The sequence below is a fragment of the Macaca mulatta genome, chromosome X (genome assembly GCF_049350105.2).
Source record: "Macaca mulatta isolate MMU2019108-1 chromosome X, T2T-MMU8v2.0, whole genome shotgun sequence".
Taxonomy (NCBI): Eukaryota; Metazoa; Chordata; class Mammalia; order Primates; family Cercopithecidae; genus Macaca; species Macaca mulatta.
This window is the reverse complement of record NC_133426.1, coordinates 84230494-84247504: the sequence shown is the minus strand read 5'-3', so window position 1 is coordinate 84247504 and position 17011 is coordinate 84230494. Positions and strand designations below refer to the sequence as shown.

The following is a 17011-nucleotide window of genomic DNA, read 5'->3' as shown; positions in this document are numbered from 1 at the left end:
AGAAACAAAACTTAACATTATTTAAATAAAACCACAATTTAAAAAGTGACATATCCTACCTAGCTACCTACATATATTTTTTAGTTACAGGTAAGAAAACACTTTCTTTCTTTTATGAACATAAGAAATTAGGACATACTGAGATTCTAGAATTACAAACTATGGACTGAATATAAGGGCTCCATATTGAGAATGAATGTGTTTATTAGAGATCTTCAGAAATAGCTGCAAATGTGAAACATAATTTTCAAAAAATTTGATACTGAATAAACAGAAGTCTCAATCTCTGTATAGTAAAACCATAAATCTGCCTTTCACACTATTCTTGAAAGACAATGAAAAAGAATCACATGGCATGCAAAGGGACCTTAGTCATATTTCAACAAAATCCTTTTGGACATAACAATGTAAATCAACTATATCTGCTAATTAAACTCTTAGTGACGTTCAGTGTTCGCTCATGTGGGAAAAATATAATTGGTAGTTTTAGAAGAAATCTCAGACATCCTGAACTCATGAGAAAAATTCCTGAAGGAAACACATTCCAAGCTACTTGCCGGCCTGTGCACTGGCTCATATCTGTAATCCCAGTGCTTTTGGAGGTTAAGGCAGGAGGATCATTTGAGGCCAGGAGTGTGAGACCACCCTGGGCAACATGGTAAGACCTCATCTCTACAAAAAAATTTTTTTTTTTAGTCAGGCATGGCCGGGCATGGTGGCTCACGCCTGTAATCCCAGCACTTTGGGAGGCCAAGGCGGGTGGATCACCTGAGGTCAGGAGTTCAAGACCTGCCTGGCCAACATGGTGAAACCTCACCTCTATTAAAAATGCAAAAATTAGCTGGGCATGGTGACACATGCCTGTAATCCCAGCTACTTGGGAGGGTGAGGCACAAGAATTGCTTGAACCTGGAAGGCAGAGGTTGCAGTGAGCCGAGATCATGCCACTGCACTCCAGCCTGGGCGACAAGAACAAAACTCGATCTCAAAAAACAAAAAAACACAAAACATTAGCCAGGGATGGTGGTGCATGCCTGTAGTCACAGCTACTCGGGAGGCTAAGGTAAGAGAATCGCTTAAGCCCAGAAGTTTGAGGCTGCAGTGAGCCATGATTGCACCACTGCATTACTGCTGGGGCAACAGAGCAAGACCCTGTCTCAAAACAAACAAACAAAAAAAACAAACCTTCTCAACAATCCTTTTGTTCAGTGTGTACTAAACAGACATAAATCATTTAAAGAAACTTTTTAATATTACAGTAATGGGTTGGACATGGTGGCTCATGTCTGTAATCCCATATAATAATACCATATATTGAATAGGGTGTCCTTTCCCCATTGTTTGTTTTTGTCAACTTTGTTGAAGATCAGTTGGTTGTAGGTGTGTGGCTTTATTTCTGGGTTCTCTATTTTGTTCAATTGATTTACATGTCTATTCTTGTATCAGTACCATGCTGTTTTGATTACTATAGCCTTTTAGTATAATTTGAAGTCAGGTAATGTGATGCCTCTAGTTTTATTCTTTTTGCTTAGGATTGCTTCGGCTATTTAGGTTCTTTTTCCATATTAATTTTAGGATTGCTTTTTTAATTCTGTGACAGAGGACATTAGTTTTATATGAATTGTGTTGAATCTATAGATTGCTTTGGACAGTATGGTAGTTTAAATAATATTAATGCTTCCAATCCATGGGCACGGAATGTTTTTCCATTTGTGTCCTCTTCAGTTTCTTTCATCAGTTTTTTATGGTTCTCTTTGTAGAGATCTTTCACCTCCTTGGTTAAATGTATTCCTAGGTATGTTTTGTGTGTGACTATTGTAAATGGGATTGAGTTCTTGATTTGGTTCTCAAGTTGGACACTGTTGGTGTATAGAAATGTTAATAATTTTTGTATGTTGATTTTATATCCTGAAACTTTACTGAAGTAGTTTATCTGGTCTGAGAGTCTTTTGGAGAAATCTTTATGGTTTTCTAGGTATAGAATCATGTCATCAGGAATAGAGATAATTTTTTTTTTTTCAAGATGGAGTTTTCTTCTTGTTGCCCAGGCTGCAGTGCAACGGTGCAATCTAGGCTCAGTGAAACCTCCCCCTCCTGGGTTCAAGTGATTCTCCTGCCTCAGCCTCCCAAGTAGCTGGGATTACAGGCATGCACCACCATGCCCAGCTAATTTTTGTATTTTTAGTAGAGACAGGGTTTCACCATGTTGGCCAGGCTGGTCTTGAACTCCCGACCTCAGGTGATCCACCTGCCTCGGCCTCCCAAAAGTGCTGGGATTACAGGCATGAGCCACCACACCCGGCAGAAATGCATTAACTTCATTGTTTACCCAAAATTTATTCAGGGGTTGGTTGTTTAGTCTCCCTGTACTTGTGTGGGTTTTCGAGTTCCTCTTGGTATTGATTTCTAATTTTATTCCACTGTAGTGTAGGAAGATGCCTGATCTGATCTAGTTGTTTTTTAATTTATTGAGACTTGCTTTATGACCAAGACTATGGTCAATGTTAGGGAATGTTCCATGTTCATATAAGAGGAATGTATATTCTGTGATTATTGAGTGGAGTATTCTGTAGATATCTATTAGGTCCACTTGGTTGAGAATTCAATTTAAGTGCAGAATTTCTTTGCTACTTTTTGTCCTTGATGATCTCTCTAGTGCTGTCAGTGGGGTACTGAAGTCCTCCACTATTATTGTATGGCAGTCTACCTCTTTTTGTAGGTCTAGCAGTATTTGTTTTATAAATCTAGATGCTCCAATGTTGGGTGCATATGTATTTAAGATAGTTAAATCTTCTTGTTGAATTGAGACCTTTATCATTTTGTAGTGCCCTTCTTTGCCTTTTTAAAAACTATTGTTGGTTTAAACTCTGTTTTATCTAACACAAGAATAGCAACCCCTGCTCTTTGTTTTCCATTTGCATGACAGATCTTTCTCTATCCCTTCACCTTGAGCCTATGAGTTATTACCTGTGAGATGGGTCTCTTGATGACAGCAAAAGGATGGATCTTGTTTTTTTATTCCAATTTGCCACTCTATCTATGTCTTTTAAGTGTAGTATTTAGGCCATTTACATTCAAGTTTAATATTGATATATGAGGTTTTGTTCCTCATGGTGGTGTTTGCTAGTTTCTTTGTAGTCTCAATTGTGTAATTGCTTTATAGGGTCTGTGAGCTTTGTATTTATACATGTTTTTGTGGTGACAAGTATCATTCTTTTGTTTCCATGTTCAGAACTCCTCTGAACCTTTCTTATAGCTCTGGTCTGGTGGTGACGAATTTCCTTACTGTTTGCTTGTCTGGGGGAAGACTTTGTTTCTACTCCATGTATGAAGCTTAATTTGGCAGTATATGAAATTCCTGGTTGCCAATTTTTTTTTCTTTAGGGAAACTAAAAATAGGCTCCCAATCACTTCCAGCTTTGTAACATTTCCACTGAGAAGTCTGTGGTTAGCCTGATAGGTTTTCTCTGTAGGTAATTTGGCCCTTTTCTGTAGCTGCCTTTAAGACTTTTTTCTTTTGCATTGACTTTGAATATTCTAATGCCTATGTGCCTTGGGGATGGTCATCTTCTATAATGTTTTGCAGGAGTTCTCTGGATTTGAAATTCCTTTAGTGAATTTTTCAGTTCCAGCAGTTCCATTTTTTTTTTTTTTTTTTCTTAATATGGCTACCTCATCTTGCATATCCTGAATCGTTTTTCTGGTTTCTTTATACTGGATTTCAACTTTCATTTGGATCTCATTGAGGTTTCCTTGCAATCCATATTTTAAATTACTTATCTGTCATTCCAGACATTTCAGTCTGCTTAGGAGCCATTGCTAGAGAGCTATAACAATCCTTTGGTGTTGTGAAAACACTTTTTGTACTGCTGGAGTTCTTGCACTAATTCTTTCTCATCCAAGGGAACTTTTGCTTCCTATTTTTGAATTTGCTATCATTTCCATGGGACTTTTTCTTTCCTTTGGGTGCTTTACTGTGGTACATGTTGTGTATGATTATTTAGCTTTGTTTTTGGTACTTTTAGGGGGCCAAGGTGCTGTACTGATTCCTTGGTTGTGGATAGCTTCTATGCTGTAGCTTTCTCAGATGCTGCTTTTTGTAGTGAGGTATTAGCCATTAGAGCTGACAATCTCCTGTAGGGTTTAGGGTGCAGAGGTCCCTGTGGACTTATCTTAAGGGCTAGAATTAAGCCTTTCTCTTAGCAGATTTTAAATTTTATGATGCAGTTCAGGATACAGACCAGTAGATGGCACTCAAAAGTAAGAGACAGCAGGTAGGTTGGTGTCAGGTGGAAGTACCTGCCCTGATGCAGGGATGGTGGGAAGAGATTACATTAGGGTGCACTCCCATTCCTGATCCTGTGCTGGCAAGAACATGATCAGCTTCTCTTTTGTGCCCTTGTTGTAGGGCTCCTGACTTTCACTTCATAAGGACTTTGTCCTTTGGTTCCCATGAGTATGCCCCTCCGATAGCTACCACTAAAATGGGTTTGGGTTAGTCTTTTCCCCCAGACCAAAGCAGGCAACTCAGTGATTTGTCTGTCCCTCCTTGCTGGGACAGTGCCACTCTGTCGGGAGAAGAAGTTGAGCCTTGCCCTTGGATAAAGCCCAAGCAGCATGTGACTCACTTGTAGTAGGGCTGGAGCCACCATGTAAAGCATGAAATATGCTTTGTCCAAGTGTGCGTTAGCTGGCTCCTGGTGGGAAATACCACTGCTGCATCTGTAGCACTGTAGGTGTGGGGAAAGGGTTTGGCAGGAGATGATCTTCTCTCCATGTCTAACCCTAACCCTAACTACCATCCTGTCCAAAGCAATCTATAGATTGAACACAATTCCTATAAAACTACTACTGTCTTCTGTCACAGAATTTAAAAAGCAATCCTAAATTTCATATGGAAAAAGAACCTAAATAGCCGAAGCAATCCTAAGCAAAAAGAATAAAACTAGAGGCATCACATTACCCAACTTCAAATTATACTAAAAGATTATAGTAATCAAAACAGCATGGTATTGATACGAAAATAGCCACGTAAATCAATTGCATAAAATAGAGAGCCCAGAAATAAAGCCACACATCTACAACCAACTGATATTCAACAAAGTTGACAAAAACAAACAATGGGGAAAGGACACCCTATTCAATATATGGTGCTGGGAAAACTACCTAGCCATGTGCAGAAGAATGAAACTGTACTCATATCTCTCACCATATATAAAAATTAACTAAGGATAGATTGAAGACTTAAATGTAAAAACTCAAACTATGAAAACCCCAAGAAAACCTAGGAAAAACTCTTCTGGACATTATCCTAGGGAAAGAATTTATGACTAAGACCTGAAAAGCAATTGCAACAAAAACAAAAATTAATAAAGGAGATTTAATTAAACTAAAGAGCTTCTACACAACAAAAGAAACAATCAACAGAATAAGCACAGAACGTACAGACATACAGAATGGGAGAAAATATTTCCTAAGTATGCATCCAACAAAGGACTAATATCTAGGCTCTATATGAAACTTAAACAAATCAAATCAATAAGGATAAAACAACCCTATTTAAAAGTGGGCAAAGGGCATAAATAGACACTTCTCAAAAGAAGACATACAACTTATCAAAAAACACATGAAAAACTACTCAACATCACTAATCATCAGGAAAATGCAAATTAAAACCACAATGAAATACCCCTTCACACCAGTCAGAATGGCTATAATTAAAAAGTCAAAAAATAACAAGACGTTGGCAATGATGCAGAGAAAAGGGAATACTTATATACTATTGGTGGGAATGTAAATCAGTTCAACCTCTATGGAAAACAGTCTGGAGATTTCTCCAAGAACTTAAAATAGAACTACCATTCAACCCAGCAATCCCACTACTGGATATCTACTCAAAGGATTTTCCTTTATTTATTTTAAATTGTTTTATCAAAAAGACAACTGCACGTGTGTGTTTATCACAGCACTCTTCACAATAGCAAAGACTTGGAGTCACCCAGGTGCCCATCATTGATGGACTGGATAAAGGAAATGTGGTACATATACACCATGGAATACTATGCAGCCATAAAAAAAGAATGAAATCATGTCCTTTGCGTAGCATGGGTGAAGCTGGAGGTCATTATCCTAAGTGACTTAATGTAGGAACAGAAAATCAAATACCACATATTCTCACTTATAAGCGGAAGCTAAACAATGGTTACACATGGACATAAAGATGGGAATCAATGAGCAGTGGGGCCTCCAAAAGGTGAGAAGAAGGGAGGGGGACAAGGGATGAAAAACTACTTATTGAGTACCATGTTCACTATTTGGGATATGGGGTCACCATAAGCCTAAACTCCAGCATCACCCAATATACTCATGTAATAAACAATACACCCATGGGCCGGGCACGGTGGATCACGCCTGTTATCCCAGCACTCTGGGAGGCCGAGGCAAGTGGATCACCTGAGGTCAGGAATTTGAGATCACCCTGACCAACATGGCGAAACCCCATCTCTACTAAAAATACAAAAATTAGCTGGGCATGGTGGCATAAGCCTGTAATCCCAGCTACTCGGGAGGCTGAGGCATGAGAATCATTTGAACCTGGGAGGTGGAAGTTGCAGTGAGCCGAGATCGTGCCACTGCACTCCAGCCTGGGTGACAGAGCAAGACTCTGTCTCAATAAATAAATAACAAACAAACAAACAAACCTGAACATGTACCTCCTGAATAAAAAATAAAATAAATAAACACAACAAACTAAGGCTTTATTTACTGTGAGTAGGAGTCTCTCTCTGTTGCTCAGGCTGTAGTACAGTAGTGAAATCATGGCTCACTGCAGCTCTTATCAGTAATAGTTTTACAGTGTTAGGTTCTTATTAAGTTCTCAAATACTTCAATATTTATCCAAGAGTTACAGATGGATATAGAAACACAGCTGGAAGGGGCTTTCACGTATTTCTAGGCTTATGCTTCCATAAACTTCATAGATGTACACATGTTGTTGTAGAAAAAGAACAGATGCTTGTCACAAGGCCAGGAAAGATTAGGTTTGCAGACACTTTGAAGGGTGAGGGGGAAGGGAATTTGTTGGCCAAAACGGAAAAAGGAAAAACAACTCAGCAAAATGAGATTGAGTCCTGTTAACAGGCTCTCCACCTCACCGACTGAACCCCCGGTACCACCCAGGAACAGGACAGGTCAGACTCCTCTCCTATACAAACGGGGTGAACTTCCCGGGGCCCCACCCCATCCTCCCAGTGCATAGGTGGACATTATTTAGAAAGAATCAGTGGGGCGTTGGGGGGTAGGGCAGGCTTCATCTGGGACCAGCAGTCTGGTGTTTCAACCTTCAGGATGTTTTAGGCTTAAAGGTTTTCAACCTTCAGGGGTTTCACTGGGGGACCCTTGGCTGTCACCTGCATCTGTCAATATGTTAGATGCTTTCACCTATACTAATTCCAATCCTGTATCTTAGGTATTATTTTCCCTATTTTACAGATAAGAGAACTGAGGATAGTAAAAGTTACATGACTTAAAGTTTATATATCTAATTTGAGGCACAGTCCAGTTCTACTACTTTACCACTTTACAACACCATAGAGAGCATCAGAGAACTAGATGAGCAGACACTAATAATAGCCTATATTTGTAAAGCATTTAATAAATTACAAATTATTTCTATTATCTTATTTAACCTTCACAACAATCTTAAGTTACACAAAATGGGTATTACTAAAACTTCACTTTATAGTTGAGGAAACTGAAGCTCAGAGAGCAATTAAGTAGTCTAAGATCACATTGACAGTAAATGACGGAGCTGAAATCCTGAGGTTTTCCTCAATATATCTATAGTCCTTTGTGAAAGCAAAACCATGTCAGAAATGAGACTAAGCATAACATGTAAAAGTTTGGTATTTGTTTTTGAAAAATCACAAGTCATAATAAAAATTTTTCTCCAAAAGGAAATTTTTTATATTTATGAAAATGCAAATATTATTCTTATCACCCTCCCACTCCAAACCTTTAAAGGTCCTGGTAATTATTAAAGTTATTTCCACTGAATTACTAATGCAAAAGACTCACAAATTGTTCTGCATATAGTAAAGAGTTATTACAAGTCACTTACAGGAAAGTAGGTTTCCACAATTTCAAAATTCAGAAATCCAATTACAATCCATACCAAGAGGGTGGCAATGGAAACAAAAACAATAAAAGGAACAAAATAGCCACTGAGTTTGTCTGCAAACTGCTGGATAGGAGCCTAGAATTAAAAATAACAACAATAATAAGAAGAAGCATATCAAAGTCTTTTCTGATACTGAATGCAGAGTATATTTAGTAGTTAGCACAAATAGAAATATTTTAACAAACTTCATGTTAATGGCCAGGTGTAGTGGCTCACACCTGTAATCCCAACACTTTGAGAGACTAAGGCAGGATGATAGCTTGAGTCCAGGAGTTTGAGACCATCCTGGGCAACTTAGGGAGACCCTGTTTGTATAAAAAAATTTTTTTTAAAATTAGCTGGGTGTGCGGGCATGTGCCCACACACAGTCCCAGCTACTCGGGAGGCTGAGGCAGAAGGATTGCTTGAATTTAGGAGGTCAAGTGCAGTGAGCCATGATGGTACCACTGCACTCCAGCCTGGGCAACAGACTGAGACCCTGTCTCAAAGCAAAAACAAACAAACTCCATATTAATGCAACTAAAATTTTTATCGGAAAACGTAAAAACTAGGTGAAGATTTATACTGAGAAGGCTTTAAAGAAAATAGTTTGTTTCTCCTAGCGAGTTAAGTTACCTTTGATGTTTGTGCCTCTTCCACAAGTTTGACAATTTGAGAAAGGGTTGTGTCTGCTCCAACATGAGTTGCACGGATAAGCAGCGACCCATTCTGGTTAATGGAACCAGCAATCACTGTGCTGCCAGGTTTCTTAGCCACAGGCATTGCCTCCCCTGTATGGAGAGTAGAGATACATTTAAGGAGCATAAATGATCACTATCATGAAACATATCATTATTTGTTACTTGCCAAAAATATCTAGATATAAAATAGAATCTGAACAAATGCCTAGGTAAAAGTTGCTTTCCCCTTTCCCTTGTATCAATTCCCTAGGCCAAAGCCAGGAATATAAACCTTGAACGGGAAAAACCTGTATGGTAGCTCTTGTTGGCAGATACTTTTAGAGTTTCACCCTAGTTCTAGAACATCGGTTCTTAACCTGTTCTCAAGGAACATTTAGAAATGTAGGAGGGAGTTTTTGTTTGTAATAATGACTGCACGGGATGGGGAAAGGGGTGCTACTACTTCGATTTAGTGTGCCAGTGCCAGGGTCAGGGACACTGAATTGTACTACAGTGTGTAAGAGAGTCCCCCAGAACTAAGAATTGCTCCATCCAAACTGGCAATAGCACCCCTATAGAGAAGCACACAGTCTCGTTGGGCACAGTGGCTCATGCCTGTAATCCTAGCACTTTGGGAGGCTGAGGCAGACAGATGGCTTGAGCTCAGCAGTTCAAGTCCAGCCTGGGCAACATGGCAAAACCCTATCTGTACAAAAAAAATACAAAAGTTAGCCAGGCATGGTGGCATGCGCCTGTAGTCCCAGGTACACGGGAGGCTGAGGTGGGAGGATTGAGCCCAGGAGGCAGAGGATACCATGAGTCGAGATTGTGCCACTGTACTCCAGCTTGGGTGACAGGGTAAGACCCTGTCTCAAAATAAACAAAATAAAATAAAGGAAGAAACACACAGTCCCACATTACTTCCACATGGTTCATAAACTGAGTTTCTTCTAGGACTATCAGAGAGTTGAGATGGGAAAGGTATCATTTTGGTTCTGCTTCAGATTTTACCTAAGATTTCTAAAACTATGCCAGGCTTATTCCCTTAGAGTAGACCCTGATGTGGAAAACCTGGACTCGTATCATAGCTCAGATTAGACCAGTCTTTACAGCAGAAAGACAGAATAGGTATTTGCCCAGGAAAATTTGCCAAAGTCCATCAGGTGTACAGGAAACTGAGACAACTTCCTTTGGTTATGCATTCTAGTAGCTAATAATCTCCAGTGATAAAAGCCTTCAATAGCTGATATGGTTTGGCTCTGTGTCCCCACCCAAGTTTCATCTCTAATTATAATCCCCACATGTTGAGGGAGGGACCTATAATCCCCACATGTCAAGGGAGGGAGGTGATTGAGTCATGGGGTGCCATTTCCCCCATGCTATTCTTGTGATGAGTGAGTTTTCACGAGATCTGATGGTTTTGTAAGTGTCTGGCATTTCCCCTGCTGGCACTTCTCTCTGTTGCCTTATGAAGAAGGTCATTGCCCCTTTCACCTTCTGCCAAGATTTTAAGTTTCCTGAGGCCTTCCCAGTCATGCAGAACTGTGAATCAATTAAACCCCCTTCCTTCATAAATTACCCAGTGTTGGATATTTCTTTAGAGCAGTGTGAAAACCGACTAATGTAGTAAATGGAGTAAGTTGTTACCACAGGGAGTAGGGCACTGCTATAAAGATACTTGAAAATGTGGAAGCGACTTTGGAACTGGGTAATGGGCAGAGGCTGGAACAGTTTGGAGGGCTCAGAAAAAGACAGGAAAATGTGGGAAAGTTTGGAACTTCATAGAAACTTGGTGAATGGTTTTGGCTTTTGTTTTTTGTTTTTTGTTTCTGTAACAGAGTTTCGCACTTCTTGCCCAGGCTGGAGTGCAATGGCGCAATCTCGGCTCACTGCCACCCCTGCTTCTTGAGTTCAAGTGATTCTTCTGCCCCATCCTCCCAAGTAGCTGGGATTACAGGCATGCTCCACCAAACCCAGCTAATTTTATATTTTTAGTAGAGAAGGGGTTTCACCATGTTAGTCAGGCTGGTCTCAAATTCCTGACCTTAAGTGATCCACCAGCCTCGGCCTCCCAAAAGTGCTGGGATTACAGGCATGAGCCACTGCACCCAGCCAAACTTGTTGAATGGTTTTGATCAAAATGCTGATAGTCATGTGAACAATGAAGTTCAGGCTGAGGTGGTCTCAGATGGAGATGAGGAACTTATTGGGAACTGGAGTAAAGGTCCCTCATGCTATGCTTTAGAAAAGAGACGGGTGGCATTTTGCCCCCACCCTAGAGATCTGTGGAATAGTGAACTTGAGAGAGATGATTTATGATACCTGGCAGAAGAAATTTTTTCAGCAGCAAAGCATTCAAGATGTGACCTGCATTATTCTGAAAGCATTCAGTTTTATGTGTTCACAAAGAGATGGTTTGAAACTGGAACTTACGTTTAAAAGGGAAGCAGAGCATAAAGGCTTCGAAAATTTGCAGCCTGACAATGCAATAGAAAAGAAAAACCCATTTTCTGGGGAGAAATTCAAGCTGGCTGCAGAAATTTGCATAAGTAATGAGGAGCCAAATGTTAATCACCAAGACAATGGGAAAAACATCTCCAGGACATGTCAGAGATCTTGGCAGTAGCCCCTCCCATCACAGGCCCTGAGGCCTAGGAGAAAAAATGATTTTGTGGGCTGGGAACCAGGGCCTCTGATGCTCTGTGCAGCCTCAGTGACATGGTATCCTGCATCCCAGCAGCTTCAGCTCTAGTCAGGGCTAAAAGGGGTCAAGGTAAAACTCAGGCCATTGCTTCAGAGGGTGCAAGCCCCAAGCCTTGGCAGCTTCCATGTGGTGTTGGGCCTGCAGGTACACAGAAGTAAAGAACTGAAGTTTGGGAATCTCTGCCTAGATTTCAGAGGATGTATGGAAATGCCTGGATGTCCAGGCAGAAGTCTGCTGCAGGGGAGGAGCCATCATGGAAAACCTCTGCTAGGGCAGTACAGAAGGGAAATGTGAGTCTGGAGCCCCTACACAGAGTCCCCAATGGGGCACTGCCTAGTGGAGCTGTGAGAAGAGGGCCACTATCCTCCAGACCACAGAATGGTAGAGATTCACCAACAGCTTGTACTGTGCACCTGGAAAAGCCACAGACACTCAACACCAGCCTGTGAAACCAGCCATTTTGGGGGGGCTGTACCCTGCAAAGCCACAGGGGTGGATCTGACCAAGACCTTGGGAGCCTACTTCTTGCATCAGCATGACCTGGATGTGAGACATGAAGTCAAAGGAGATCATTTTGGAGCTTTAAGATTTATTAAGATTTAATGACTGCCCCAATGGATTTTAGACTTGCATGGGGCCTGTAGCCCCTTTGTTTTGGCCAATTTCTCCCATTTGGAATGAGAGCATTTATCTAATGCCTGTACTCACATTGTATCTTGGAAGGAAATAGTTTTTGATTTTACAGTCTCATAGGTGGAAGGGACTTGACTTGTCTCAGATGAGAGTTTAGATTGTGGACTTTTGAGTTAATGCTGAAATAAGACTTTGGGGGACTGTTGGGAAGGCATGATTGGTTTTGAAATGTGAAAAGACATGACATTTGGGAGGGGTCAAGGGTGGCATGATATGGTTTGGCTCTGTGTCCCCACCCAAATCTCATCTCAAATTGTAATCCCCACATGTCGAGGAGGGGAGGTGATTGAATCATGGGGGCAGTTTCCCCTATGTTGTTCTCATGATAGTGAGTTCTCATGAAACCTTATGGTTTTATAAGCATCTGGCATTTCCCCTGCTAGCACTTCTCTCTCCTGCTGCCTTGTAAAGAAGGTCCTTGCTTCCCCTTTTCCTCCACCATGATTACAAGTTTCCTGAGGCCTCCCCAGACATGTGGAACTGTGAGTCAATTAAACTTCTTTGTTTTATAAATTACCCAGTTTCAGGTATTTCTTCATAGCAATGTGAAAATGGACTAATAGCATAACTAAAGCCACAAAGTAAATCTGAGGAAACTGATTTAATACAGTCTTAAAAGAACTTATTTTCTTTGTTCATAATTTATGTATTCATAGCTTCGACAAAAAGTGCTTCATCTTTCATGTCTATTCTTCTTAACATTTTGGTCATGATCCTTTGAAAGAACATACCTGTGATGAGGGACTCATCTACCATAGAATGTCCTTCAATAACACGACCATCCACTGGAAATTTGCCTCCTGGAACTACTTTAATGATATCTCCACGTTGTACAAGTTCTACATCCACTTGTTCTTCACTGGATATAAGTTAACATAAAAAGCACCATTATAATATGCTTCCTACCCTGACCTCTCCATGCAAGCTCTTTAGTTCACGTCAAGCTTGTGGCTCCATAATTACTACCAATGGAAGCTAGAACCAACATTTAAGCTAGGAACTAGTATGTCAGTCTTGCTTACTGTTAATGAACAGTACAGTAGCTAGCACAAAGTAGGCACTCTAAATATTTTTTTGAACAGTCATTGTTAAAAAATGAAAGTTTTAAAAAATAATGTAATAGGTTTCATTTAACTAAAACTTTATTTATTATGTAACTTTGCCTAAACAATTTTATGAGTATAAAAATGAGGAATACAAAAGATTGAAATCTAATCAAGTCTTTAGCTTTATCTTCCAATTTACAAGTAACACAGGAGTTATAGAACAAGTTAAATGAAACCAAAAGGAAGCAAAGAGATAAATTCAGATTGTGGGATATTCTACAGAACAACTGATGGCTATTTCTTCAACAAGTCAATTGTTTTGGGGGCAGGAGGGAAGGAAGGAGAATGAAAAGAAAGAAGGGAGGTACTGTTTTAGATTAAAAGAACATAAGTCATATGATAGTCAAATGCGATGATGCATGGATCTTGTTTGAATTCTATTTCAGGCAAAGAGACTTAAAACATTTTGGAGACAACAGGAGAAACATGAATATGAATTGGGTCTTAGGTGACATTAAGGAATTAATGTTCATTTTGTTAGGTACAATATGGTAGTATAGTTATATCAGAATATATCCTTTTTAGAGATAATACAGACTATTTAGCAGTAAAACAATATGACTGACATTTGGTTTAATACTACTGCAACAAGAAAGAAAGATAAAATGGATAGATGAAGCATGGCAAAATGTGGATAATTTTTATATCTGGGAGACAGATTATGTGAATTCATGATAGTCCTTTTTTTACTTCTGTGTATATCTGAAATTTTTCTTAAGAAGTTAAAAAAAGAGAAGAGGGAAGAGGGAAGATAAATACCTGAGGAGGATATTATCAGAATCAAGAGTTACAATAGTTGCTTCTGTAGCTTGTAGTGAAATTAGCTTTGCAAGAGCCTCTGATGTTTTGCCCTATAAATTAAAACAAACACATTGAAAATGCTAAGGAAGAAAAAGTTCAAGTCTTAACTAAAATAAAAATACAATCTTTAGCATTTACCCAAAAGACAGCTTTAGGAATATTAATTTGTTCAAAAATTAATATGAAAATGTTTCACTTCAAAATGTTTGAATGTTTTACTTCAAAATGTTTCACTAGAAAATGTTTCACTTCAAAAAGATAAAGTACACAAAATATTTTATTTTTTATTTATTTATTTTTTTGAGACAGAGTCTCACTCTGTTACCCAGGATGCAGTACAGTAGCGTGATCTCGGCTCACTGCAATCTCTGCCTCCTGGGTTCAAGCAATTCTCCTGCCTCAGCCTCCCGAGTAGCTGAGATTACACGCCTGGCTAATTTTTGTATTTTTAGTAGAGATGGGGTTCACCATGTTGGCCAGGCTGGTCTCAAACTCCTGACATTGTGATCTGCCCACCTCGGCTTCCCAAAGTGCTGGGATTACAGGCATGAGCCACTACGCCCAGCCTAAAAGTACACAAAATATTTTTAAAAGTATTATTAGGGATAATTTATGAAGAAATTATATAAATTAATAAGAAAAACATGAGGAACCCAATAAACACACAGGCAAAGGACATATACAGGCAAATCATTCAAAAGGAATATAAACATCCGATGATGAAAAAATGTTTATCCCTACCATTAATGGAAGAAACACAAACTAAAGTAACCCTGTAATACCATTTAATGTCTATTAACTTAGCAAGAATTTGGGGGGGATGCAATGCTGGTGAAGTTGTAGTAAAAATACTTCACTGATGTACCCCTGCTGGCAAAAACTGTTACAACTTGTAGCATGAACCAGAGAAATATTTATGCCCTTTAACCCAGTAATCACATCCTCTGTAATGTCTTCCAAGATATTAGCTCAATGGAAATGACTATTAGACATGAATATGTTCAATGCAGGATTATCTAAAAATAAAAAATTAGAAACAATCTAATGGTGAAAAATACCTGAATGGTTTAGTAAATTAAAGCAAACTGACATGACAGACTTAGTCAGAAATATTAGATAATTATCTAGACTGCAAAAATGGGGAAAAACTTTACAGTGTTAAGGGTACAAAGTAGCATGAATACTACATTTGCAACTCTGTTAAATAGAAAGGTATGTAGAATGGAATTAGAAAATGATTTACATTATAGCAAGGGAATATGGGTGAATTTTTTCTATCATTATTTTAAACCATGTGGTCATGTCAATTTTCAATTAATAATGTGATGTAAGTAAACAAGTGATAAGTATTTCTCATTTGTCTCTCTTAAAATAAACAGACATACTGTACAATCTACAGTATTAATTCCATATTTGGTAAATCTTCTAAATGGATATTTAACTTAAAATATTGCCAAAATGAAAATACGTCTTTCAGTAAATGGTTAACTACATAAAAACATGTATTTCCAATGATTGGCCTAAAAAATACTATGGTCATTTATCCACCCAACATTTTAACAAATGTCACCCTTTCTTACTTTACCTTTGCTATATGTTCCAGCCATCGGCCTAGTGCAATAAACACAAACAGCATAGGGGGTGTGTCAAAGAAAGTAATAGGGTTCACTTTGGCTCTTTCATACATTGCAACTAGAAGAATAACCAAAGAGTAGGCAAATGCAATGGTGGTTGCCAGCACAATCAGTACGTCCATATTTGCTGTCTTATGCTTCAGTGCTTTATAAGCCTGAATGTAGAAGTACCAGCCTCCGAAAAACTGCAATATAGGAATGATAATCAATGAATTTTTAAAAATTCATATATATATCAACAACTTAAAGTATCAATAGTCATTTTCTTTGGCTTTTAGCTAACCCATAAACATTAAAAGGAGATTAAGCCAAAACAATCATATTTGTATTTCAATAGATGTACATGCAGAGGGAGGTATTCAAATTGCTGCATAAGCCTGTGGGGGCTATCATCTACGGTCCAATGGATATTCCATAATACAAGGAAAATCAGATGTTTCTTCCTTTTTTTTTTTTTTTTTTTTTTAAGAGACGGTCTTGCTATGTTGCCCAGGCTGGTCTCAAACTCCTGGCCTCAAGCAACCCTCCTGCCTCGGCCTCCCAAGTAGCTGGGATTACAGGCATGAGCCATCACACCAAGCAGATTTTTCTTTCTGAGGCCAGCAAAAACAGGAACTAGGAAAGGAATTACTTTTTTTTGTATAAAACTCACCCATCTTTCCAAAACTCAAACTAAGTGGTGTATCACAAGCTATGAAATCTGTTGGCTGTTTTTGTTGGTAAATATAACTGGAAAGCTTATTTCATTAAAACAGAGAAACTTAAGATTTTTTTAAAAATCATTATTGCCTTTTATAAGGATCAGATAAAGGAAAATATTTATTTGATAGAAGTATTCTATTCCTCAGTAAAAGTTTATCTTGAAAAAAGAGTTTAAAACATACAGAAAGTAATGAACTGAAGTGCCAGGAAGAAATAACAAAAATAAAGTCATTGAGCTGGGTGCAGTGGCTAGTGCCTGTAAGTCCCAGCTACTCAGAAGGCTGAGGCAGAAGGACTGCTTCAGCCCAGGAGTTCAAGACTGCAGTGAGCTGTGCTTGTACCACTGCATTCCAGCCTGGGTGACAGAGCAAAACCCCATCTCTAAAAAAAAAATAGATAAATAAAAATTTAAAAATAAAATAACGTTATATACAGTAGTAGATATAAATACGAAATCCAAAAAACTTGACCTCTTTCTTAGGGGATAAATGGCGTCTATTATCTACTTAAATAACTACTCAGTTGAAGATTAT

The 17011-nt window shown here is 38.9% G+C and overlaps 1 protein-coding gene across 3 annotated transcripts in view; it reads right to left on the bottom strand.

Moving 5' to 3' along the window:
* ATP7A (ATPase copper transporting alpha) overlaps nt 1-17011 on the bottom strand; it is a 143846-nt gene that overhangs the window by 20761 nt on the left and 106074 nt on the right. For 2 of the 3 annotated variants that reach the window (XM_077989486.1, XM_077989487.1), the window contains 4 exons: nt 14101-14192; nt 12967-13094; nt 8795-8949; nt 8120-8254 (listed from right to left, as the gene is read on the bottom strand). In XM_077989486.1, coding sequence (XP_077845612.1) covers nt 8120-8254; nt 8795-8949; nt 12967-13094; nt 14101-14192 — 510 coding nt within the window. Of the gene's footprint in view, nt 1-8119; nt 8255-8794; nt 8950-12966; nt 13095-14100; nt 14193-15727; nt 15962-17011 lie in introns of all 3 variants that reach the window. The other variant, XM_015127720.3, reaches the window with a different exon arrangement.